The following is a 26,004-nucleotide window of genomic DNA, read 5'->3' as shown; positions in this document are numbered from 1 at the left end:
TGCCAAAAAGAAAGGGCAGGAGGCCCAGAGTGTTATGAGCAAGGTGGGCACTGACAAGGAAGTGAGGAGAATGGGGAAGTTTTTAAAATAATTTTTGAAACAATAAGGGAAGTGGTTTAGACTGATGAACTTGGTGCTAATTCTAGGCAAGATTCTAGACTAGATATCAAAAATACGGCTTTTTGAGCACCTGTGATAAGAAATCAAGAATCATAAATTTGCTAACAAGTCTTAACTGATTTTCTTTATTAGTTAAAAAATCTTGGATTATAAGAATGATACAGTTGTTGTCGAAATCTCTATTTTGACAAGCCATTTGACAAGCTGTCTCTGTTTTAGACAAGATGTATAAATACAACTTAAATGCTAAAACAGTTGTGTGGATTAGTAAACGATCGACTATTCCCAGCCCAATCACTTTTGGTTGGAAAGAAGTTTTTACTGACATGCTACTAGATTATCCTCAAGCTCTGTCAAGTTCAAGATCCCCATCAATGACCAGATAGGGAAACACAAACTGGGAATAAGTAGAATAATAGGTTAAAAAAGAATTTGGTGGACTAACTGTTAATAAGTTAACATACAATATTCATGGGGTACCTGGCTGGCTTATTAGGTGAAGCATGCAACTCTTGATCTCAGGGTAATGAGTTCCAGCCCCACAATGCGTGTAGAGATTACTTCAAAAAAAATTTTAGGCACCTGAGTGGCTCAGTCGATTAAGCATCTGCCTTCAGCTCTCAGGTCATGATCCCAGAGTCCCGGGATTGAGCCCTACATTGGGCTCCCTGCTCAGCAGGGAGCCTGCTTCTCCCTCTCCCTCTCCCTCTGCTGCTCCCCCTGCTTGTGCTCTCTCACTCTGTCAAATAAATAAATAAAATCTTTAAAAAAAAAAATTAAATCTGGGGCGCCTGGCTGGCTCAGTCATTTAAGCACCCAACTCTTGATTTCATCTCAGGCCATGATCTCAGGGTTGTGAGATCGAGCCCCAAGTCAGGCTCTGCACTGGGCGTGGAGGCTGCTTAAGATTCTCTCTCTCTGGGACACCTGGGTGGCTCAGTTGGTTAAGCGTCTGCCTTCAGCTGAGGTCACGATCCCAGGGTCCTGGGATCAAGTCCCACATCAGGCTCCTTGCTCAGCGGGGAGCCTGCTTCTCCTTCTGCCTGTTGCTCCCCCTGCTTGTGCTCTTTCTCTCTATCTCTCTTGATCTCTGACAAATAAAGTCTTAAAAAAAAAATTCTCTCCTTCCTCCCTCCTCCTTGTGCTTGCTTGCTCTCCCCCCCAAAAAAATTAACTCTTTTTAAAAATTAAATCTTAAAAAAAATAAAATAGGGGCGCCTGGGTGGTTCAGTCAGTTAAGCGGCTGCCTTCGGCTCAGGTCATGATCCCGGGGTCCTAGGATCGAGCCCCACATCAGGCTCCCTCCTCAGTGGAGAGCCTGCTTCTCCTTCTCCCTCTGCCTGCAGCTCTGCCTGCTGGTGCTCTCTCTCTATCTCTGTCAAATAAATAAATAAAATCTTTTAAAAAATAAATAAATAAAAATAAAATATATTCATTTATTTAATAGATATTTATCAAGCATCTACTATGTGCCATGCACATAAAGATAAGATCCTAAGATCAAATCGTAAGTTAATACAATTCAACCCAGTTGCTTAAATATTACATAGGAGAGCAAAACCTTTTTAAAATATTGTAGATTTTAATTGACAGTAAGCTTAGTGTGTGAGTTGGGAGTTAGGATGCGATCATCAGAGAAACAGAGATCTCAGGCATTGTTAGTAAAAGTCTGGCTTTTAACAGAATGGTTAGTGATGGCCAGGTCTAGTTGGTACTCGACCGCTCTAGAAAATGGCTTTCTGTTCTGGGCTCTGCATTGAGAAATTGGATGAGATACGCATGAAAGAACTCATCATGTTTAGTCTGAAGATGAGACACAAAGAACTGTAATTGTCTCTAGACATTTGAAGAGCTGTCCCTGTGGAATAACATGAGCATTTATGAAGTGCATTTCTAAGCCTTTGATGTGGATTAACTCATAACATCCTCAATCACTGAAGTTAGGAAAATGAGGCTCAGAAGGGCTAAGTATGTAACTTGCCCCGAGTCACACACCTTAGAAATGGCAGCCCACACAGTCTGCCTCCAGCACTACACACTTGACCAGTGTGCAGCCTGCCACCCATGGAAGATTAAGTTTGTTCTCTGTGGTACCAGCTGATTCAGTGAGTTCAGAGAATGAAAGTGCAGGGGAACTCATTTCAGCTCAGTGAAAACATCGTAGACCAGCAGTCCGAAGGTGGGAGGGGGTCTCTTCTCTGCCCCTGAAGGTTCTGCAGCCTAGCCTAGCTCACTCCTGAAAACCGTGGGGAAGGAACGGGTTGACTCATTTGACCTTTTAGGCTCCTTTGCTCTGCTCTCTTGGACTCCGAGTGTTTGGTATGAGAAGTCATGAATTGAAACTCCAGTATCTCTTATTTACAGGCATGTGGGGCCAAAATATCCCCTTTACTACTGAGAAAACTCATCTTTTTTGTACAACAGAAATACTTTGTTTTAGGCTTTATTATTTTTATGAAGTTTGATATATTTTCTTTCCATTTCCAGTAACAATTTCTCAGGCAAGAGTCATATTGTCACTAAAACATTTTGTCTTGCAGAAGTCTTCCTGATTGTAAATTCATAATTTTTATTGCAGAAAAATTAGAAAGCCTAGGAAGAGAATTTAAAAGCTCTTTTTCTAAAAAAGATTTTATCTTGGGCGACTAGGTTCAGTCGTTTAAGCATCTGCCTTCTGCTCAGGTCATGATCCCGGGATCAAGCCCCGCATCGGACTCCCTGCTCAGTGGGGAGTCTGTTTCTCCCTCTCCCTCTGCCTGCCGCCCCCTCCCCTTGTGCTCTCTCTGTCTGTCAAATAAATAAATAAAATCTTTAAAATTTTTTTAAAAATAAACTGAAAAGATTTTATCTTTAGGTAATCTCTACTCCCAACATGGGGCTCGAACTTACAACCCCCAAGATCAGGAGTTGCATGCTCCACTGATTGAGCCAGGCAGGAGCCCCTGAAAGCTCTTATAATCTCACCACTCAGAGATAACCATTGTTAACACTTTAGTGTATTTCTCCTGATCATTTAATATTTTTCACAAATATTTTTCAAGGAAAACCATTGATGCTTGCTTTAGACCTATTAAGACCTTTTTACAGAAAAAAAAAAGTTTCATTTTGGTAAGTTCTGAAAAATGCATCTTTTTTTTCTTGCTAGGTTTCTGCCTCAATGCTCAAGCAGTTTCCCAACAGTGGCCTGAATCCAGGTCTTTTCAATGTGGGGCCCCAGTTATCTCCTCAACAAATTGCCATGCTGAGCCAGCTTCCACAAATTCCCCAGTTTCAATTGGTGAGTAGCAGATTTTCCTCCTATAGCTAAAAAAAAAAAAAAAGGTTATTTGCTTTTTTTCCCCCCCTTTAACTTCGATTTGCTTCATTTTATGCATGCTTAAGGGTTAATGTCTCAGCTCCACTCGAGGTAAATGTGACCAGTGGACCAGGACCTGGGTAGTACTTCCCTCCTAGGTGCTTGATTCCGCCGCCGCACTCGGGCGCACGACCCGTGAGGGTCTCAGTAAGTCCAGTTAGGAGCCGGTGCCCCCCCCCTGTGTTGTAGGCGTGTCAGCTTCTCCTGCAGCAGCAGCAGCAGCAGCAGTTGCTGCAGAACCAGAGGAAGCTCTCGCAGGCTGTGCGCCAGCAGCAAGAGCAGCAGGTACGCGGGATTGGGGGGTCCCCCTAGTGCTCTGTGCGAGGACTGCAGGGCTGCGCCTCTGAGAGCAAAACAGCCACATGCAGTCTCTTCGGGGAGGCTCAGGGCGTTGGCTTACCATGTGTCCGTCTTCCCTCTGGGTCCCCCTGGCTCTGGACTCCTGGCCTCCAGCTGGCTCGGATGGTGAGCGCCCTGCAGCAGCAGCAGCAGCAGCAGAGGCAGCCTGGCATGAAGCACTCGCCCTCCCATCCCGTTGGGCCCAAGCCACATCTGGACAACATGGTACCCAGTGCTCTGAATGTGGGGCTCCCAGACCTTCAAACCAAAGGGCCAATACCTGGATATGGTTCTGGTAAGTGGTCAGTAGTGAAGATCACCTTTAAAAAAAATGTGCCAGTCGTGTGCTGAGCCTCTGGTAGAGATGGGTCCTACGTGACCCCCTGTTTCCATAGCAACCATACGAGAGGGAGAAGTGTTCTCATCCCTGTCTTAACAGCTGATATCCTAGCGTCTTGGCGGTTTTCCAAAGCTGACCACACAATTAGGAAATCGCAGAGCTATGCCTCCGACTTCTCTGGGTCCAGGGGAGACTTACTATTTAGCAATGGCAACCTGCTCTTCTGCCATCAGGAATTTTTAAAAGCCAGTTAAAACAGGGCGCCTGGGGGGCTCAGTCGGTTAAGCATCTGCCTTCGGCTCAGGTCATGATCCCAGGGTCCTGGGATCGAGCCCCACATCGGGCTCCCTGCTCAGTGGGGAGCCTGCTTCTCCTTCTCCCTCTGCGACTCCCCCTGCTTGTGCTCTCTGGCTCTCTCTCTCTCTGTCAAATAAATAAATAAAATCTTAAAAAAAAAAAAAAAAGCCAGTTAAAACGTTTGTACGCTCTGTGAGTGCCCCACGCGTCTGAGGTTATAATCTGTTAAAATAATGTACAAGCTGAGGTGTTTAGCTCTACTGATAGAATTTCCTTCTTGTGGAAAAATGGAGAACTAAAATGAAGCTTATGGGGCACCTGGGTGGCTCAGTTGGTTAAGCGACTGCCTTCGGCTCAGGTCATGATCCTGGAGTCCCGGGATCGAGTCCCACATCGGGCTCCCTGCTCGGCAGGGAGTCTGCTTCTCCCTCTGACCCTCTTCCCTCTCGTGCTCTCTATCTCTCATTCTCTCTCTCTCAAATAAATAAATAAAATCTTTAAAAAAAAAATAAAAAAATAAAATGAAGCTTATGAGGCAAACTGATAAAATTCTTCTGATATTAATATTTCATCTGATTTAAATAGAATTAGCACAAGTAAGGTTATACCTTTGACATTCATCAAGAATTTGTTGGCAGGCAAATGGTAGCTCTTTCAGAACTGGGAAACATGTTGTAAGCAGAATCCAATCAGTGAGGCAACAGTGACTTAAAAATAAAATGTAAAAATTAAAAAGGTACCACACACCACAGTGGGTTTCTTCGCAGAGTGACAAAATTCAGGTTTTATTTTGGTAAAGAAGATACTGTTCTGTGCAAACTCAAAAATAAGAGTTGGGGAGACCTGAAACCCATGCTCCTAGGAAACAGAGTGACCCTGGACACATAGCCCTGTTCTCTGCTCTAGTTCTGTGGGGTGCCCATTTCCTGCTGGGGTGTCCACATGCAGAGAGGAGCAGAGACTTCAAGGATGCCTTGATCCTGATCCTGGATAGTTTTAAGGGAATTTTATCCACCAATGGCACTGTTTCTTTAAAATGATCTGCCTGAGAACTGACTTAAATTCAAAATAACCTTTCTTCCAACTGACATAAAAGAAGAGCAAACTCTCCACCAGCTCCTGTATTACTAGGGCATGCCCATCCATCTTGGGTGTAGAAATCCTGGGTGCTGAGCAAGGGGGAAGCCTCCCATAATGACTAATGAAGGTGTCATTAACTCTGTATTTCCAGGCTTCACCTCCTTAATCATGTTTTCTGTTAAGGATGAAACTTGACGTAAGAACCTGGGTATTTTGGTATGTGTCCAGTTACTGTGAATTTAGATGCCGTCTATGAGAATAAAGCAGGGCAGCTTTGCTTCTTCCATCCCCTTTTGTTAGAGAGTGCATGGTTCTCAAAGTAGAGTCTAGTCATACAAAGTAAAGTGAACATCTGGAAGCCCTGGGCGGCTTTTCCACACGTTTAAATGCACAGTTCTTTTTAGCTCTTTTCTGTACTCATCCCTTAGGGGGCATGTCTTAGGTAGAAAGAAAAGTATCTTCAAACAACTTGAGCAACATAGGTTAGTGACACAGACACTCTTAAATACACATGTTTTTCACAATTTATCAGATAAAACCTGTGAATAGACCTTTTATGTGCTTTTCTTTAGGCTGCGTGTGCATTAGTCATTTAGTTGTTAAAAACCTAACATCATGATGTATTTGTTCCAGTGACAGTTCTTACAACATCTGTAATATTTTCTGCCTTTTGTTAAAAAGTAAAATTACAGGGGGATGGGGGGAGAAAGTGAAATTATATGCTAGCTGTGAATCTGTTAGTTTTTAGCAGCATACCTTCTCATTTACCAAATATATAGAAAATTTTTATCGTAATGTCTTATTAGATTAGTGGTGTTATTTGTGATTATTGTACTGGAGGCATAACTTTCCCTGATGGCTGAAGGATCAGAGTTCTAGATACATACAAACATACATACATACATTTACCAAGGAAATGAGTGTTTTTTTTTTTTGTCATACTCTTATTTCAAAGTAACTTATAAATTTAACTATGCATTATAGTCCAAATTAAGTAAGGAGAAAAACATATTGACTCGCTAATTTATTTCCATTTGGTAACATGAATAAATTTTATTAGGTCTTTATCATATTAATTGTGATCTGACCACTTATGACCTGCCTTATAAGATGCACTTTGCAATTTCACAGTTAAAAATGTCCTTAATTCCTTAATATTATGACTTTTATTTGAATCGAAAAATACATTTTGGGATTGAAAGTAAATCCGATCTGGCTGCCTGTTTTGAATAAACTACAGCTATAAGATTTTGCTGAAAATATATTTAACGCATACAGAGAGGTTAAATTTATATAGCAAAGATGTAAAAAATGAATAGTATTTCAGTTTTCCTACTGCTGAGTATTAAACTAAAAAAGACACCTGTAGATGAAAGAGGAGCGCGAATAATTAAAAGTCCCTTAGTAAGTCCCAGTAAAGCCTCTTTTGGTATATTTTCTCAAAATTAAAACGTTGAATGAGTTTAACGACTGCTTAACTGATCCTTGACTGATTGTTTTTATAAAATAGATGGTTTCTCATTCTCTACTTTTAGCAGAATTGAAAATATACCTAACTGAATTGCCTGGGGATGATGACCTATCTAAACATGATGTTTTAGCATCTATGTTATTGAGCTGAGGGGAAGGGAATATAGCCTAAACGGGAATTCACAGAAATAGGTGATGTTATAACAAGACTCCTTCTTTTCCTGTCTAATTACTTATATAAGATTTCTTGGGTGCTTTTTTTCTATTGGAATTTAAAAAACAGGAATAGTGTGAACTCCATCTCATATCTCTCATTCATAGGTATCTGAACCATTTGAGAAGTAAAGTCCCTTGTCTTATTAGAAAATGTCCCAGGGCACCTGGGTGGCTCGGTTGGGCATCTGACTCTTGGTCTTGGCTCAGGTCTTGATCTCAGGGTCGTGAGTTCAAGCCCCATGCTGAGTGTGGAGCCTACTTAAAAAAGCCTACTTAAAAAAAGAAAAAGAAAATGTACTTCCAATAAAATTTTACTTTTCATGTTTAAAATTTATCAAAATTGGTGGCGCCTGGCTGGCTCAGTTGGTAGAGCTTATGACTCTTGATCTCAGGGTTGTAAGTTTGAGCCTCGTGTTGGGTAGAGATTACTTTAAAAAAAAAAAAAGGAATATTTGTTTTAAATGGGCAACTGTGGGTGATCTGTTTCTTTTATAACATATTTTTATTATTATAAAAGCACTGATTTGTTTTTTAATCTATAGTAAAAGGAAAAGCGGGAAAGAAAGAACTAATATAGACAAAGAGCATGAAACAGGAAATCCCAGTTTCCTCAAGGAGGTGACACTGAGCCAAGTGGTAATGATGAATAAATAGACAGTGAAACAGCGTGTGTGGCAAAGAAAGTAATTCTGACCAGGATAGATAAGGGAGGCTAAGGGTTGGATTTGTAGGAATGATAAGATCGGTAAAAGGGATGTACTGGGGAAATGAGTTCCTAGGAGAGCAAGGGGCATGTCTTATTTCTGTTTGTCCCTCAGCTCCTCACAGAGCCTGGCACAAATGAGGCTTTCCGTGAGTGTGCACTGAACTGAACTGAAGGATTGTTTGATTTGAGCTCAAGTTCTGTTTGGTGAGCTGGAGAATTACAGGGAGGTCACTTGGTGGACCGAGGAAGTGTGGTTTTGATGAAGTAGCAAGGACAAAAAGGTCCGGACTTAACTGGGCTTTGAGGTGTGGCAGCTCACAAATAGTGTAGAGGTTGTGAGTCGTGCCGGTTACTACGGGGCATCAAAGAAAGACACAGAACCATGTACAGCCTTGCACTGATTCTTCCTCTCCTGGTTTTGGGTTCGGAGATTAAACCTTTCAAGGCAGTTTTATCTCCTGTTCTCCTGACATCCCTCTGGGTGTTTCCTTACCAAACTTTGTTACTTAGTTATGATGCTGCCATGCTTTGGTGGTGTTTGGTTTCCAAGTTTCTAACGAGAAAGATGCCCACTTAAGGTTCAGATGGAACTGTTCAAACTGTCCCCTCATCCTAAGACGTAGAACTCTTACTAATTTTCTACGCTTCACATGTCACAAAAGGACTCTAAGCAGCTGAAATTAAATAATTGTAATTCACTGTGGGTTCTAAAGACATTTCAGAGCAACTGTAAAGAAGTAATGTGGGGGCACCTGGGTAGCTCAGTTGGTTAAGCGTCTGCCTTCAGCTCAGGTCATGATCCTGGAGTCCTGGGATCGAGTCCTGCATCAGGTTCCCTGCTCAGCGGGAGGCCTGCTTCTCCCTCTCCTTCTGCCATTCCCCCTGCTTGTGCTCTCTCTCTCTCTGTCAAATAAATGAATGGAATCTTTAAAAAAAAAAAAGAAAGAAAAGAAATGTGTAAGGAATGATTCTTTATCTTCTAACTAATCCTCACGTTCTTTCTAATCTTCACCAGAATTCTAGGTTATTCTCAGAAGCTCTCCCTCCATGATTGGAACCAAGCTTTCGAATAGCCTGGAATCCAGGCACCTTGGGTTGGTTTTCTCTGTCAAAGGTAGAGGTACTACTTGCCCAAAACAACCCACTTAGGCCATTAAAGCTTCTGTGAGAGGGGGCGCCTGGGTGGCCCAATTAGTTAAGTGTCTGCCTTCAGTTCATGTCACGATCCCAGGGTCCTGGGATTGAGCCCCACATTGGGCTCCCTGCTCAGCAGGGAGCCTGCTTCTCCCTCTCCCTCTGCCTTTCGCTCTGCCTACTTGTGATCTCTCTCTTTCTGTGTGTCAAATAAATAAATAAAATTTAAAAAAATAATAAATAAAGCTTCTTTCAGAGAAAGGCCTTATTCCTTTCAACCCTGCTATCCTCCAGTCTCATTTCAACTACATAAGAGGAAAGAAAATACCTTAAACTCTTCTTTTTTAAAAAATCATTTAATTTGAAATATTTCCAGCTTATTCCAGGAATTTCTGCTCCCCACCCCCACCCTTCAAGTAATCACATGGACTAGTAAAGTTGCTTATAGTGTGAAGGAGCAGTGTTCTTTATATTAATAGCAACATTTTAAATACAGGTCAAGGTGTTAGGAATGGATTTATTATGCATTTATAGAACTGTCTCTAACAACTCAGAAGCACAGGGAGAAAACGTGACCTGGGCCCTCATGGGATTTGGATAAATGGAACCTCAGAGTCATTGAGGCACCACCAGATGGTCAGAGAGTCAAGTGGGTACAGCGAGGAGCTTGGCCTAGCTGGAGTGGCACATCTTCTCGAGTAACAGTAGACGGGCTTTTGACTCCTGTAGCTGACTGAGCTTTTACATTGTGGGACCCCTGCTCACCTCCCCGGGATGGCTGTTCTACACTCACTGCAGTCCATCCTCATTTTTACTCTGGCTATTCATTGTTCTCCCCCTCCTGTTTCATTTGTTTATTTTCGTGCTTCATTTTACTTTTTATGTTAGGTACATTCTGACCCATAGTGGACAGTGGGACCTGTGAGACCCCCCATCAGCAAGCCTCTCTTACTGATTCTCACCTGTTCAGCCCTGTGCAATGGGAAGACATTACCCACCTACACTCATGCTAAAAGCCTGACACCTGAGGCTTATCTGGGGCTCATGGCAAAGTAAACTCTGAAGCTCTCCGTCATTGCCTGTTCAGGCTTTAGGGTCTTCGTCATTGCATAAAGATTTCTTTCAAATCTCTTATGTTCTGCCTTGACCTCCATGTACCCCATTTTTGTACTGCCAGTTCTTTTTCTAAAATACAAACTTTTTTTTTTAAGTTTATTTATTTTTAGTAATCTCTACACCCAATGTGGGGCTCAAACTCATGACCTTGAGATTAAGAGTTGCTTGCTCTTCCAACTGAACCAGCCAGGCGCTCCCTAAAATACAAACTTAGTTTTCTTTCTCTCACTTGTTAAAAAACTTCTTTATCTCCTGTCTTAGAGATAAAAGGCCCAAAGTCTTTGGCCTGATACATAAAGAACCTTACAGGACATGACTCCTCATTTCTCCCCCATCTCCTGTCACTCTGCCTCACTTCATCCATGGTTAACCATGGAGTCACACTGAACTCCTCATTCCCTAAATGTACCAGATGGTCATCAATCAGAGCTTTGTACTTGGTATCCTTGACTTACTTGCATACCTGCCATCGGCCCTAAATCAAATGTCCCTTCTGCAAAGCCTTTCTGCCCCCCAGACACCCTCACCACACCTCGTGGCTGTTGTTCTACCATTACTAGTTTGATGTGTGGAGATTGGCTCTCTGAGTTGGCAAATTCCTGGCCCCGGCATTCTGGCTAGCACAAACATTAGCTAAATGAGTAAGTGAAGGCACAGGTGCACTGTGATGCTCTCAATTACGGCAGTCCTACACATTTTCATACCTGCACAAAGAGTCATTGCTTTCTTTAGCAAGCAAGAGCCAAGATGAGCATTTTGAATCAAAATCTCTGTTTCTGAGTAAAGAAATTTCTTGTGAATTAGTCTTTAAATGACAAATGAAGCTATCATTTGGTTGGTTCTACCTCAGATCTCTTGGATGCTGATATTTGAAATATATAGGAAGATGTGAAATGTGCTTCTCTGTTTTAGGCTTCAGCTCTGGCGGCATGGACTATGGCATGGTTGGTGGGAAGGAGGCTGGAACAGAGTCTCGCTTTAAACAGTGGACCTCCATGATGGAGGGACTGCCCTCTGTAGCCACACAGGAAGCCAATATGCACAAAAATGGTAAGAGCAAAGCCTTACAAGTTGGAGCTGTATGGCCCTCACGGGCCTTGATGATGTATCCTGTAAAATTATTTTAAAGTACAGATCTCTAGCTTTTTCTTAATCTCTTGGTTTTTCCTCCAAATCCAGTGATCGCCTAAGAGAAGAAGATTGGGGTTATGTATATTTCAAATTATAAGAAACTTAAAATGCTAGTTGTAATTAAGGGGAACAAAATTGCCCACCTGTAATGGAATTGAGAGCAGTAGCAGTGAACTTGAGTACCCATTAGGATGAAACCCTAATATACTGGCTGAGAGACAAAACCCACTTTTTTTGAGGTGTAAGAGATCACAACAAATATATACCATGTTGATTATTCAAACCCTTTAGTCTCCAAAAGATGACTAATAGTGCATGAGATTTGAACTTTCCACAAAGCTTTCTTGTTTTGTTTTGTTTTGTTTTTTTAGCTTTCTTGTTCTTAATGAATTATAGTGTCTACAGGACAACAGCTGAGGGGCATCACAGGCTTTGGTTGTGAATGGTGGGCCCTTCATTTCCATTGTTCTCTGTAAACACTTCTCTGTGTCCCTGTAAAACAGATAAAAGGTCTTAGAACATTCCTTCAACCTTTCTTTCAATGTTTATATCATTGGACAGTAATTCACCTGGACTCAACTGTAGCCTTGAGATCCAAGTATACCTGGGTGTTGGGCTCATCCTGACGCAGTTCCCTGGCAGGCCTCAGCCCCACGGGTCTGAAAACTTTCAGGGTTCCTTTATAAACCACTCTTGAATGTGTCTGTCCGAGAGACGGTAAAATGGCCACATGGAGCTCTTCCCTGCTCTCCCTAAGATTTCATGCCACAAAATCAAGAATGATTTATTGAAACTATAAAATCTATCTATAGACTGAATAATTCAAGCCCAGCATTTGTAGCTTTGGGTGCTTACCCTGCTTCTTTAGGCTGGTGATTCATCAGGTCTCCTTGTCCCTAAAGACGTGATAGGTGCACGATAATAAATACAAAGTGTCATGCGAGAGGATATCTGGAAGCTTAAATATCCACTTGCCTTTTCAGAGCTGATAGATACTGGGTTCCCCATTTCCTTAGCAATCCCCACAGTAATTGAGCGCTTCATTTCCTACGACTTCCCTGTAATGTGCCCTTGAGTCAGATTTCTGTCAGTGGTTCCAGAAATGCAAATGACTTCTTAGCTGAGCGTGGAGGTGGATTTGATAATACTCTTGCTGGGCCAACCCAAGCAGATTACTTTAATTGATATTTACACAAATATTTTAATACATCATCCTGGAAATAATTTTATCTGTTTAGAAACAGTATCCTAAGGGTGGATCAGGTGACACAATGCAGCATGTAAAATTTGAGAAATAAATAGGGTGGTATCTCCCAGAGGCCCCCAATTTTTATTGAAAGTGAAGATCATTTTTTGTTAGGTTAAGAGAACTTTTAAGCTTTTAATGTTCTTCCTGCCTCGTAGCATCGAAAATGCATAAAAGGGGCACAGATGGAACTGCCGAAATGCTGTCGGGAAGACAGTTACAAAGGATTGGCTGTTCTTCCTGTGTGGGGCCACGGGTCGCAGGGCTGCACAGTTCCCTGCCGATCTTGTGCGGGCAGAGACCGTAGGCGGGAATTCCATCTCATGGCTTTGGAATTCAGAGCAATGGCAGATACGTTTCACTCCAGTGGGCTCCCTCTATTTACACTGCTTCTTCCAGCTAACCTAGGTCTGATCAGCACTGAAGAACTTGGTGGGGGCAGGGGAGGGGGGGCGTCAGTACCAGTGTCATGAGAACACTTCTGTGCACTGTAGGTTGTGTAGTGTTTTTCCTGTTCCTCATTCTTGAGTCATTGGTATGGAAACTGGGGATAATAGTGTTATTCGTTGTTGATGAAAGTTTCATTAATTTCTTAAGACCATGGAATTCTGAAACTGAAAGGAAGATTCAGGGATGAGAACAGTGCTGTGTGCCTCAGTGAGAACCCAAGAGGCGCTCAGGACGGTGAAGTGGATCGTTCCTACTCATCCTGTTTGTGAATTAGATACTGGCTGTCCAGGGCGACCTCTTGTTCCAGCACCTTTTTTTTTTTTACTGCATAAACGTCAGAATACTGTTTTCTGCTGAGTAAGAGATTTGACAAGTTCTGTTCATAGGAATCCTTTCTGGGTGTGAATTAATTTCCACTCTCTCTCCTTAGGCGCTATTGTGGCCCCTGGTAAGACTCGAGGAGGGTCACCATACAATCAGTTTGATATCATCCCGAGTGACACACTGGGTGGCCATACGGGTCCTGCTGGTGATAGCTGGTTACCTGCCAAATCTCCACCAACAAATAAAATCGGAAGTAAATCCAGCAATGCCAGTTGGCCTCCAGGTATTGTCCAGGCAATGTTTTGTTTTGTTTTTTCTGGTGTATCATTTGTTTTTAATTCTTAATTTTGGGTTCTGAACAGATTGCTTTTGCCAGTTATTAGCGCACTTTGTTTTCTCATTTAGTAATTGTTGTCTGATAAAAGCAAGGCATATTCTATACTCTGGGAAAGATAGGAAATTTGCATTAGATGGGGTCTCTGCTCCATTGAGTTCAGTCAGGAAGGTACGGTGTGGACACAGATCACCTGCAGGGCAGGTAACTGTGATAAATACTAGGCAGAGGCATAGACAAGCTGCAGGAAGTCAGAGGAATGGAATTTGGAGATCAAAGAAGGTGATGTGGGAGCCGGACTTAGCACTCGTCCGTGCACAGGATGCCTTGTAAGATGGGATCTTCTGAAATGTCCATTTATTTGGCCTGTTTATTCATGAAGCAAGTATTTATTATCAGGTTCCAGGTGTGCAGTAGTGGTGTAATGAGACTATTACTTTTTTCTCTCTTTTTATTTTGATGTAAGTAATCTATTTCCATTGTAGAAAAATTTTAAGTTTAGTTAAGCAAAAATTAAAAATTTGTATATGTCTTTCTAAAATCTCTTCCTATATGGGTATATTTGTAATATGAATATGTTTAGTTTCCTTCCATTAAAGCAGGCTCATAAAATGCATATTGTTTGTGTATAATACTGTATTGCTCTCCATCATGATTAGGAAAACAAAAGCTTGTTAATCCTATCACATGGCTTTAAATACGATTTAAATTAACCAATAAAAAAAATTGTAAACACACGTATTCTAGGTTTTCTCATTGATAAGCCAGCTTATTCCTGCTCTTTGTCCCTGGGTTTCCACATAATAGTGGTCACTTGTATTGTGTTTTCTTCCGTGCATCTGAGCCACTTTCCAGTGAAATAAATGGGAGAAGAAGTCACTCATCTCCAACCCTGATTTTCTCCCAGTTCTTGTTGTGGATGCCTGGACAGTTCTCATGAGCACCAGGTTACCTACCCCCGCCCTCGCTGCCCTCGGGCCCAATCTTCCCTGGGAGCAGGAAGAGCCGTGACCAGGACCAGACACTGATGAGCTCTGGCTCAGAGCCACAGAGAAACCAAGTCAACGTGCTTGGTAACACAGAGGTGCTGGCGCAGTACCTGCTCAGGCTGAGTTGTGGTGTTCAATTTTATGATAAAAGTCTGAGATGAAATAGATTCAGTGTTCTACTTTTCACAGATCTATGCCTTGTATCAAAAACTAACTTGAGGGGCGCCTGGCTGGCTCAGTCAGAAGAACGTGCAACTCTTGATTTCGGTGTTGTGAGTTCGAGCCCCACATTGGGCGTAGAGATTACTTAAAAATAAAATTAAAAAAAAAAAACTAACTTGATTTTTATCATTCTTTGAACAACCTCCTACCTCTAATATTTGTTCTCCTTGTTTCAGAATTCCAACCAGGAGTGCCATGGAAAGGTATCCAAAACATTGACCCTGAGTCTGACCCCTACGTCACCCCAGGAAGTGTGCTGGGGGGTACAGCCACATCTCCCATTGTAGATACTGACCACCAACTTCTGCGGGATAACACCACAGGTAAATGAGCGAGGCATCCTTTGTGTTTATTCAATACCCAGCATTTGCCTATCTGTCAATTTGTGGCTTCATTTGCACCTGCTAATAATCTAATAATTTAACCAGAAAACATACAAATATGGAGCTCTTCAGGGTTTTTTTGGATACTTTTTTAGTATATTATAATCTTCCATCAAAGGCTAAATACAGTACTTAAGGTTTCACTGGTTATACTGATGTCTGTCTGCAATATTTTCATCTTGTTCTTCCTGTGTCACCCAAAGGGTCTAATTCTTCCCTCAACACCTCGCTGCCTTCACCTGGTGCCTGGCCCTACAGTGCCTCTGACAACTCCTTTACCAACGTTCATAGCACTTCAGGTACAGTCTGACCTATTTGTTTCCCTTTGGCTAGCACTTTTCCATCAGGTTCCCTTTTACAAAGGAAATGGGCGTTTATTTCTTAAGGAGGACTTCAACAGAAGCTGAATGGCTAGGTCAGCCTGAATGGAGGCACACCTCTTTTGTTGTCCATGTTCTCAAGGAGCTTCCAGTGGCACAGACAGGATGAGACATACAGCTTTAGGACAGGGCAGATGGTGACATAATTGCAGGGAGCCTTGTGGGTATGGAGAGGGCAGAGGTTAAATCTTTGTGCCTCAAGTGCTTTTCTTGAACCAGTCTGCCGAAGGAATCATGGGCCATGGGAAGAACCAGGGAAGTCCAGGTTGTTATTCCTAAGGTAGCCAATTATGGCTTCCTTTTCTACAAAAAAAATCCTTCCACTTATAGACAAAGGCTGCAGGCAGATGGCCAAGGGGAAAAAAAGAGGCCCTTAATTAATTCTACCAAAAACATTTGTTGAATTCCTTATACGTATGTGTGGTTTTTTTTTTTTTTAGATGATAGGGAATAAAAACTTAATGGATATAATAGAGCCTTTGAAGTCACTCACTCCACACACTGCCTCATAGATTGGTAGAGAGATTATTTGTAATTGGCACCTTGGTCTTACAAAAGTTAGACCTCAAGCCATTAAAGTCATTAAAGCTTCTGTTCTGTGTCCAAGCAAAAGCAAATGGAACAAATCCTCAGCTACTCTAAGACACTGTAGGTGAACTGCCTTACAAATTGTCTTCTTTTTCTTTTCACGTCTGTGTCATATAGACAGGGTCACAATAACCTGTGATTTATTGAATGCTACTGGAGACCAGGCAGCATGCTAAGCCTTCAGCATGAATTCTTACCTTACCTTCACCAAAGTCTGGGAGCAGGTCCTGGCCTTCTCCCCATTTTGAAGATGAAGAAACTCAGACTCAGAGAGCTGATATAATTTGCCTCAGGTCTGAGCGAGTGTGTAAAGGCACCAACCCAATAATCCATGTTTCTAACCACCACCCTACATTATACTCTTGTGGGACTTCGTCCTTTACATGTAAAAACTCATTTTTCAACTCAGCTCTTTTATTCCGGTAACTGCCCACGTCTTCAGTTGAACTGTTTTATCTTTTTGTCTATAGTTGGACATTCACCTGAGAGATTACCCAAGGATCACCTCAGAGGTGTCTAAACTGAAAGTATACTTTTCTGCATCACCCTCCCCCATTGTTTTTCCTAACTAAGTCTTTCCATTCAATAAATGTCTTAGACACCTCCCAGGGGTGTGTTCTGCAGCCACATCTCCCATCCATTTCTTCTGCTTCATTCTACTTACTGTCACCCAGGATGAGAGCCAAGTTTAAACACTATATACTCAATCTAGTAACATCCTCATCGGCCCCCAGCCTACCTTTCTGGCCTTCTCTACCTCTGCACCTGTGAAATATTGTTCAGCCAGAACTGGGGGAAAACATATTTGGTACAGATAGAGTTCAAAGTGGACATTGGTCTATATTTTCCTCTCTCTCTGAGCCCATCCATTTATGTAAATCCTTCCAGACCTGTCTTTGCAAAGCCTTTAGTGATGGCCGAGCAGTGTCTTCTCTGTGTATTGAACATATGATGCCTGGGGTTACCAATTCTCTTATTCATCTGTTCTGTCTTCCCATGTGAACTTGAAGTTCTTGAGAATGTTTGTATTACCCACAGCATTGATTTAGTGCCTTAAAGCATAGTAAGCCCTTAGCAAATATTTTTTGATTGCTCTTTAAAAATCTGTTTGAATGTTGGGGTGCCTGGCTGGCTCAGTCAGTAGAACATGAGACTCTTACAACCCTGAGGTTGTAAGTTCCAGCCCCATGTTGGGTGCAGAGATTACTTTAAAAAAATCTTTTAAAAACATTTTTGTCTGAATGTTGATAGCTAATAATCTGGATCAAGAAAAGTATAAATTTCTAGTGTACTTTCCATTCAGTCAATGAGTATTTATAGAATAGTTTTACTAGGGTTCACATTCTACTATGTCTGTAAGACTAACGATTTTAGGAATACTTCCCTTGAATTAATCTTCCCTTTCATGTTCTGTTTGGCTAAGAAAGTAGTAGAGAATTAGTTATCATATTAAATCTTTAGTTTATGTGTTGTCAATTCAGAGTGATAGTCATTGAAATTTTTATATTTAATAAGCTCAAAGGGCAATGTTACTTTGTATTGCTACTCTCAAAATGTGTACTTATGTTTAGAATATTATTTATGTGTATACACAAAATTTATGTATATTGACGAAAGTGACCTATCTAACCTTATCCCTTCCTTAATGTTCTCTTCTTTATAGCAAAGTTCCCTGATTACAAATCAACATGGTCCCCAGATCCCATAGGACACAACCCCACTCATCTCTCCAACAAGATGTGGAAAAACCATATTTCCTCGAGGAACACTACAGCGCTGCCCCGCCCACCTCCCGGTCTGACCAACCCCAAACCATCTCCCTGGAGCAGCACAGCACCCCGATCAGTCAGGGGGTGGGGGACCCAGGACTCACGGCTTGCCTCGGGTGAGGAGGATCTGCCAAAAGGAGCATCGTTGTTCAAACGCAAGGGGCTCATGTTAATACCAAAAAAGACATGAAGTCTTCACAAGAGAGGCAGTCTGGTAGAGGAAAGAGTATCTCTTGAGTGGAAAGCTGTAGTCAGTCTAGGACAGAGAAAATCCAAGAACTCACAAGGGACTGATGGCGTAAAAATGATGACCAGCAGAGGGGGAGAACATTAGGAGGAAAATGTCTTACCAGTGAGATGAGAGTGCACAGGGTTCAAGGTGGAGGAGAAGAGAGCTGGCCATTAAGTGACAGGATGAAGGGGGTCAGAGGGAAGTAGAAAAGAGAAGACACTTGATAACAGGAGAGAAGAAACACGTGGGCTATGTGAAGATGTTTCTCACTCGTGGCTTTCTGAATTTTTTTATTGCTCTTCCTGATTGTTTTTCTGGTTGCTTCAGCCTCTACCTGGAGTGATGGTGGTTCAGTTCGTCCCAGTTACTGGCTGGTTCTTCACAATCTCACTCCACAGGTAATCATGCTTCCTTGTGATTTTCGGGACAGGACTTGATTGTGTTAAGAGAGGGAAACTCAGGTGTGGAATGTTGGCAGATAAGATTAATTTCCTGCTCGCTACAGAGAGGCCCAGTGTGCAGGGGTGGTTCTCTCCACACAAAGGCTCGAAGTCTACTCCTGAATGGGGAGTGTTGGCCCAACAAGGCTTAAGGCTCAGTATCAACCATTTGTAATGCTTCATAAATAATTAACCATCTATCTCGGCAGTAGAAGGAATCTGTCAATTTCCTAGCTTAAATGCCACATGGGTGCTTTCAATTTTCCATCTGTTATTCTCTTCTTTGTAGATGGCATTACTAATTTGCTGTCTTCAGAACATGCCCTCTGGGTCGTTTTTACAGTGATGGGTTTCATTTGCCGCAAGCCACTCTGTTACCTTGTTTGCTTGATAACCGACATACTTGCAGCAGTACTATGTCGAACACTCAAATGAGATTAAATGAACCCACTGAAACTGAGCCCATGACCTTTATTTGGACTAGACAGCACAACCTTTTACAACACCTTGTTAAAAGGAGTCAATTATGCCTCCCTCCCTTTGACACATAAAATGAATTGTCTAGCATTTAATTCATAAATGGATTCATGCACACTTTAGTAAGCCAACATTTTCTAGAGTGTTCCCATGGGATATTAATAGGTCTCTGGCCTAATATGTTTGGAATATACTTGATTAAACAAAGAAACAAGGTTTCTTCACTATGAGACTTCTTAGACCCTTTAATATACTAACATGTATTATGATCCTCTGTGGGGTAATACAGCTTCTCGTAAATTTACAAGCCCAGTGAATCTGTTTGTGGGGAGTGTACCCAGGGCTTGTATTTCAGGGTACATGTGGAGAAAAGCGATTTCGTAAATATAGTTAACATGAGAAAGAGTCTGGGTTGGCTCTTAATCTCCATATCAACTCAGCTAAAAGCCCCAGGTGGGTTTTTTTTAGCTAATAATTGACTGAAGTATGAAGATTTCATATGGCTGTACTCAAAACTATATATGCCTCATTAGAATATTTTTTTAAATATTTTATTTGAGAGCAAGCACGAATGTGGGGGAGGGGAGTGCAGAGGGAGAGGGAGAAGCAGATTCCCCACCAAGAGCCCAACACAGGGCTCGATCCAGGGCCCTGAGATCATGACCTGAGCTGAAGGCAGACGCTTAACCGACTGAGCCATCCAGGCGCCCCAGAATATGACAACATTCTAAAAGTTGTCGCTCCGTGTGGTGGATATATGGTTAGGATGAGAGAGACAGTAATGGATACGCTGTTTTGAAAGAAACCTGGGGAAGCTAACCAGGTGTTCACTTCTGTTTTATCCTATGAAAAATAGTGAGTACAGAGGCGCCTGGGTGGCTCAGTCGTTTAGCATCTGCTTTCAGCTCGGGTCATGATCCCGGGGTCCTGGGATTGAGCCCCACATCGGGCTCCCTGCTCAGTGGGGAGCCTGCTTCTCCCTCTGCCACTCCCCCTGCTTGTGTTCCCTCTCTTGCTGTATCTCTCTCTGTCAAATAAATAAATAAAATCTTAAAAAAAAAAAAGAAAATAGTGAGTACATGTGTATATATGTGTAAAATGAATCAAGGGGTTGGCTGTGTTTGTATTAAAAAGAATTGCTTAATTTTAAAGCTCAAAACTACCTAATAGACTAATCTCGATCATAGCTTAGAAGAAGGTTTTAGGGCAAATCTTAGGAACTTGGATAAATTTGCTTTCATCGCCTAAAATCTGTTTAGAGGGCATCTGTGCTGGAAGGTCACTTGTGGTGTACTCTGGGCCACACTCATATAGTTGCTCATCATTTTCTGTAATTTGGTGAACCTGCTGGTTTCTATGGTAAAACCACACGATGTTTCCACTGCTACCACCAGTAACAGTTTTTGAAGGCTGTTCCGATAGTAATCTGTTTCCCTTCCAAAGAAATGAACCCAATGTTGGACTCAGCAGCCTATCTCAACCTAGTTAAGATCTCGATACAAATAAATTGATCAGAGTGAATAAGTAGATCTGTTCATCCAAGTCCTGGGTGAGAGAAACTATCTCGAATCACTGGACACGAGCATCTGGATAACACGAGGCCGAGGGCAGCAGAGTTCACAGAGAAGTAGGCAGAAAGTCTCACCCTGGGGTGGCCAACGTGGGAGTCGGAGGACACCAGCTGGGTCCACGATCTAGGTCAGCCAGCAACATCCTAAACCATCAGGTGTGGTTAGCAGTGCTTTCTTGTGTGTATCTTCCTCTTCCGCTCCCTGTGAGATCATTAACTGGGGGAGTAGAGAATACTACATTAGTAATGATGCCAAGAACTTGGCATGTTCTCTTAAGTTCTTATTCACGTGCCATCTTATTTCTCCTTTCTGAAGTCTCTGACAAATCAACACACATTCACTTGTTTACCTCTTAAGGAAAAGAGACTGCAGGTTGAATTGTATTATTTGTTTTGAGCTGTGTTTTTACAGACTTTTATTTCCGATATGGGCACATTAGATCCCAGCCCAGTGCTTTGAATATCTTAAAATCTGCCTTTAAGACCTCTATTCAGTGCACTCTTTCCTGCTTTGAGTTCCTCCTTCCTTTTTCAAGATGAGTTTAATGCTGATACCGTTATTTACACATCAGAAGTCCTTTTCTTTCTCCTACGTAGAAAGGCCACTTGTGTTTCGTTCACACCCCTCCTCCAGGTTTTAATCTCATGAATGTCATTACCCCTCAGATTGATGGGTCAACGTTGAGAACCATCTGCATGCAGCATGGCCCACTGCTGACATTCCATCTGAACCTAACCCAGGGCACCGCCCTGATCCGATACAGCACCAAACAGGAGGCGGCCAAGGCCCAAACCGCACTGCACATGTGAGTACCCATCCTACGCTCACTGAGACAAATACGCATGAAGATGCACACGTGAGTAGTCTGCCACCTGCTTGATTAGACACAGATGCACAAGAACATGCACAAAAACAGCATCATGGCAATAAGCAATTGCTTGGTACTGAGGGGACTGATCTTTTCTACCTACCTAAGCGTGGATTGTCCTGTGTATCTCATAGGCCACTCATCAGAATTCCAAAACCAAAGAATTTATGAAGTCATGAAGCAGTGAGTAAATTTTAAGTACCATGAAACAAAGCCAGTATTTAGGAGAATGTGAAACGTCGTAAGCGCTGTCACTTTTTGTAACAGAATCTAGCAACTTACCTTGGCTTCTTTGTTGGTGAAGATGAAACACAGTGGTCCGGGTGCGTAGCACTGATTTTGTCTAAAGTAGGTGGGACTGGATCACAACTTTGACTATCCCCCCTCCCGGCTGCTGTCAGACTGGGAGCCAGCAGATTCCACGGCAGAAGCTACAAACAGAGCGAGCAAGCAGTGGTGAGGCTCAGGCAGTGAACCCAGTCCTGACACAGAGCAGCGGCACCTCCAGATGTCTAAAGCTGGGTCACCTTGATACTATGGTGTGACCTTTCACCTCCCATGGGGGAGAAGAGAGGTGACATTTTTCTCCACATAGGTATTCCATATACCAAAAGGTTACATGGTACCCTCTAGGAGTCTTTGGATGATTTAGTGATACTTACTGCTTTAAAACAGTGCCTCTCAATCACCTGGTCTGGTTAAAATGCAGGTTTTGATCCTGTAGGCCTGGGGTGGGGCCCATGATTCTGCATGCAAAAAAGCTTCCAGGGAATGTGGAAGCTGCTGGTCAAAGGAGCACACTTTGACTCTCGAGGACTCAAAACCCTCAGTCCCTATGGGTGCTTTAGGATTCCCTCACATCCATAGCTCTTTCCCTCCCCTTTTTCCTAGGTGTGTGTTGGGAAACACTACCATCCTGGCTGAGTTTGCCACCGATGATGAAGTTAGCCGCTTTCTGGCACAGGCTCAGCCGCCTACACCTGCAGCAACCCCAAGTGCACCCGCCGCAGGTTGGCAGTCGCTGGAGACCGGCCAGACCCAGTCGGACCCCGTCGGACCTGCTCTGAATCTTTTCGGTGGGTCCACAGGGCTCGGGCAGTGGAGCAGCTCGGGCGGCGGCAGCGGGGCCGATCTTGCTGGCGCTTCATTGTGGGGGCCCCCAAACTATTCTTCTAGCTTGTGGGGAGTCCCAGCTGTGGAAGACCCCCATAGAATGGGCAGCCCTGCTCCCTTACTACCTGGTGACCTTCTGGGAGGAGGGTCGGATTCAATCTGAACTTAGAACTTTCAACTCTGACCTCGTGACCTTTTTTGGAACAGCAGCAGCACTAACTTGACCTTTTCGTTTTTTTTTTCAACTTGCAATAAATACATTTTTAAAAGGAAAAAAGAAAACGGAGAGAGGAAAAAAAAGGTGGGTCATTGACAGACTGTCTGAGCACATAGTTGCCTCCCTTATAACTTCAGTTTTTTCGTTTGGAATATGAATCCAAAAAGAGAACATATCACTCTTGAAATACTTGAATCATGAACGCCAACCTAGAAAGACAATGTGAAGCAAGTACACATACCATTTAAATTTAAACACAAAAAAATTAAAAAAATTAGTTTCTAGTTTTTCACTTTTTTCATGTTATATGGAAGTTGTTGCTAAGAAACATATATACTGAAAAAAAAATAGCTTTTTAACTTTGTTTGCACTGGGTGTGTTTCCGTCCTTAGGTCTACCACGTTTGGGAGGGAGGGGAATTCAAAAGAATTGTTGGGGTGGGGGGGGGAAGACTTGACGGAGCCTCACTTTAAAAACAAAAACACAAAACCTAAAAAAAAAAAAAAAAAGGAAAAAATTTGTGATTGGCTGGTTGATAAATACCAGTGTGTTCTGGCACATGTAACTGCCCAGGCATGCTCGTTCTGGTATGTGTGTGCACGTGTGTTCATGTGCATTCGCGTGCATCCTTCTCTCTGTCTCTGTGTGTGTGTGCACCCGTGTTCTCCTCCCCCACTCGATCTCAGAAAGCTGCATTGCTGACAGTCTGCAGGCTGGCTGGCCGGCCATCTGCTTTTTATTTTATTTTATTATTATTTTTTTTTTAACTATCAGAACACACAAGCACGGGGAGCCACTGCTTACTAAAGCAACTCCGTTGGGCTGCATTAAGATGAACAGAGTGCTTTTTAATGATTTAAGCAGGGAGCTCCTTTCCATTTGCAAATTAGCCTGAGTGAGTTTTCTCTTGCTTTTCTTTTGACCTAGCAGTAGAGCGGAGCACTGCCAAGTCCAAAAAAGTAGGAGAGCAGGAGGTACCTCTTGGAGCAACTGTGTGTTTATTTATTTCTGTTTTTAAAGTACGTGGCCACCAGGCACATCTGAATATCTGTTAAGTTTTTCTTTCGTTAGTCTGAATGGGAACAGATGATATAAGAGAGTTTTTACTTAACGCCAAGTCTCAAAAGCAGAAGAACCATGTTCCCCCTTTCTTGTGTCATCAGGTATGAGGAATTCATCAGAGAGTCAGGTAATGCCGAATTAAAGGTTTCCATTGGTTCTCTTTTTCGTTTTATGAAAACGGAAACAAATAGGTTGTGAGCAGCCTCCTGAAAGCACCTGCAGCTTCTCCCTCTCTGCTCCTCTCTCGCTGAGCGTTACCTGTGCCAGGCCGTGGCGTGTTACAGCACCAGGCCATCACTGACAGAAACGTTTACTTAACGAATGTTCTTAAACCAGTGTGTACTTCAAGCGTTTCCTTTTGTTTCTCTGTGTTGTGTATTTCCTGTGTATGTGGTTTTGCTTAGGCAGGTATAACTTAGCAGAGACTTTTAAGTATTGCACCTTTTTTTGGTTTTGACCTCTTTATTTTTTTTTTCCTTGTAATGTTGCTTTTTTTATTTCGGTATTTAAAGACTTTTTTTTTTTTTTTTTAAAGCATCAATGTAGTAGTACTCTGGGCCGACTAGGGGGCAACTTTAATCCACAGTTATCACCAACATGTATGTACTTATGTTGGAATCAACATGTATCAAACTGCTTTTTGTGAAGAGTTCTAGCAGACCCGAAGGGGTACCCCTTTATACAAAGCAGATGGCTGGTGGGGCGGGTGGGGAGGGGGGAGGGGAACGTATGCCGGTAACGTGCTAGCACTTGTGTGGACATCCCAGTCTGCATTATACTGTTTAACATAAAGTGCCGACATTCTGTACCAGCAAATACCTGCCCATTCCAACCCTTGGTGGGAGCAGACCTCTACTGTCCTCCGTAACTTGCTGCTAGTGAGGACAAGGGAGTTTTTCTTTCTTTAGCATCTTCAGTGAAGGATACAACAATGCCTAATGTATTTGACTTTTAGCTTGTGTCTGTGTATAGGTGGGTGGGTGGGTGTGTATAGGAAAAGGCAAAACTGAACTATTTGCATTTAAGTGGTTTTATGAGACAAAGAACGGGAATTCTGTAGTCCTCTGGCTTACCCTGTTGATTATAAACCTAGCCTCAAAAGAGATTGACATGCATAATTCAAGTGAGCGTTCGCTCATATAAGTCTTTATGCACCCTTTGTGGGTAGGTGGTCAAACTTGAGTCTCCAGCGTTGGTTCAGTCCCATTGGATGCCTTGTAGAAAACTAACTGTGCCCTCTTCCTGCTCTCCGGTTTTCATCACCACCACCATGCCCCTTCCACCTCTGCCCATGTACAAAACGTCTCCTTCCAGCCCCCTCCACCTGCTCTCCGTGTGTGGAGCAAAACCCTGTGGTGTGTGGTGATGTCCAGGTGGAGAGCAGCTGTGTTCAGCCATCTACAGAAGGCAAAATCTTAGTGGCCCTGGGCCAGGAGCATGTCCCGAGGCTCCCACAAGCCCGTGGCGACCCTGTCCACTGCCGTGTCCTGCCCCCGCCCCCCCTCCTGCCTGCTGGTTCCTTGGCCTGCACTATGGGTTAGTTGAGTTCCTTACGATACTACGGTGAAAGCCGGGTGCTAGAGCCCCTCTTGTTTACAAGACATAATGAGGGATTTGAAATATGTAAAAATAAACATGAGAAGCTCAAATGTTCTTCCATCTTAAGCTTAAAGGGAAAAAATTAAAAACTTAAAAAAAGACCAAAAAGTGCGTATATATATACATATAAATATATATTTTAGATGAAGACTAACTCTGGGAGCATTTAACAGTGTTTTTTTGTTTTTGTTTTTAACATTTATTTTCCTGCTTTAAAATTTGCAAGCATTCTCAGGAATTCTAGGGTAGGAAGCCAGTTTTTTGAAGATGGTTTATTTAACCATATCTTATCCTAGATAGACGGCTGTTTCTTTCCTGTTAATAAACTTTTACAAGTTCCTGAAACTTCAAAAAGTTTAAACAATTTTTACTTAAAAAAATGTAAAAAGAAAAGTCTCCAAACATTATTGTCATACTGGGGATCACACATTTTAAA

The 26,004-nt window shown here is 42.5% G+C and overlaps 1 protein-coding gene across 8 annotated transcripts in view; it reads left to right on the top strand.

Annotated features, from left to right (window-relative positions):
- The window catches only part of TNRC6B (trinucleotide repeat containing adaptor 6B), a 257,455-nt gene that overhangs the window by 213,139 nt on the left and 18,312 nt on the right, over window positions 1–26,004 (top strand). For 4 of the 8 annotated variants that reach the window (XM_073882718.1, XM_073882716.1, XM_025881479.2 and 1 more), the window contains 11 exons: window positions 3,266–3,397; window positions 3,665–3,760; window positions 3,929–4,109; window positions 11,086–11,223; window positions 13,431–13,607; window positions 15,046–15,192; window positions 15,456–15,551; window positions 17,884–18,105; window positions 18,549–18,619; window positions 21,375–21,514; window positions 22,469–22,653. In XM_073882718.1, coding sequence (XP_073738819.1) covers window positions 3,266–3,397; window positions 3,665–3,760; window positions 3,929–4,109; window positions 11,086–11,223; window positions 13,431–13,607; window positions 15,046–15,192; window positions 15,456–15,551; window positions 17,884–18,105; window positions 18,549–18,619; window positions 21,375–21,514; window positions 22,469–22,653 — 1,585 coding nt within the window. Of the gene's footprint in view, window positions 1–3,265; window positions 3,398–3,664; window positions 3,761–3,928; window positions 4,110–11,085; window positions 11,224–13,430; window positions 13,608–15,045; window positions 15,193–15,455; window positions 15,552–17,883; window positions 18,106–18,548; window positions 18,620–21,374; window positions 21,515–22,468; window positions 24,498–26,004 lie in introns of those variants that run through there. The other 4 variants (XM_025881477.2, XM_073882719.1, XM_025881474.2 and 1 more) reach the window with 2 other exon arrangements.

This window comes from Callorhinus ursinus, unplaced genomic scaffold (assembly GCF_003265705.2).
Source record: "Callorhinus ursinus isolate GAN/ISIS: 27379988/994484 unplaced genomic scaffold, GSC_fseal_2.0 scaffold48, whole genome shotgun sequence".
Lineage (NCBI taxonomy): Eukaryota > Metazoa > Chordata > Mammalia > Carnivora > Otariidae > Callorhinus > Callorhinus ursinus.
This window is presented reverse-complemented; position numbering and strand designations above follow the sequence as displayed.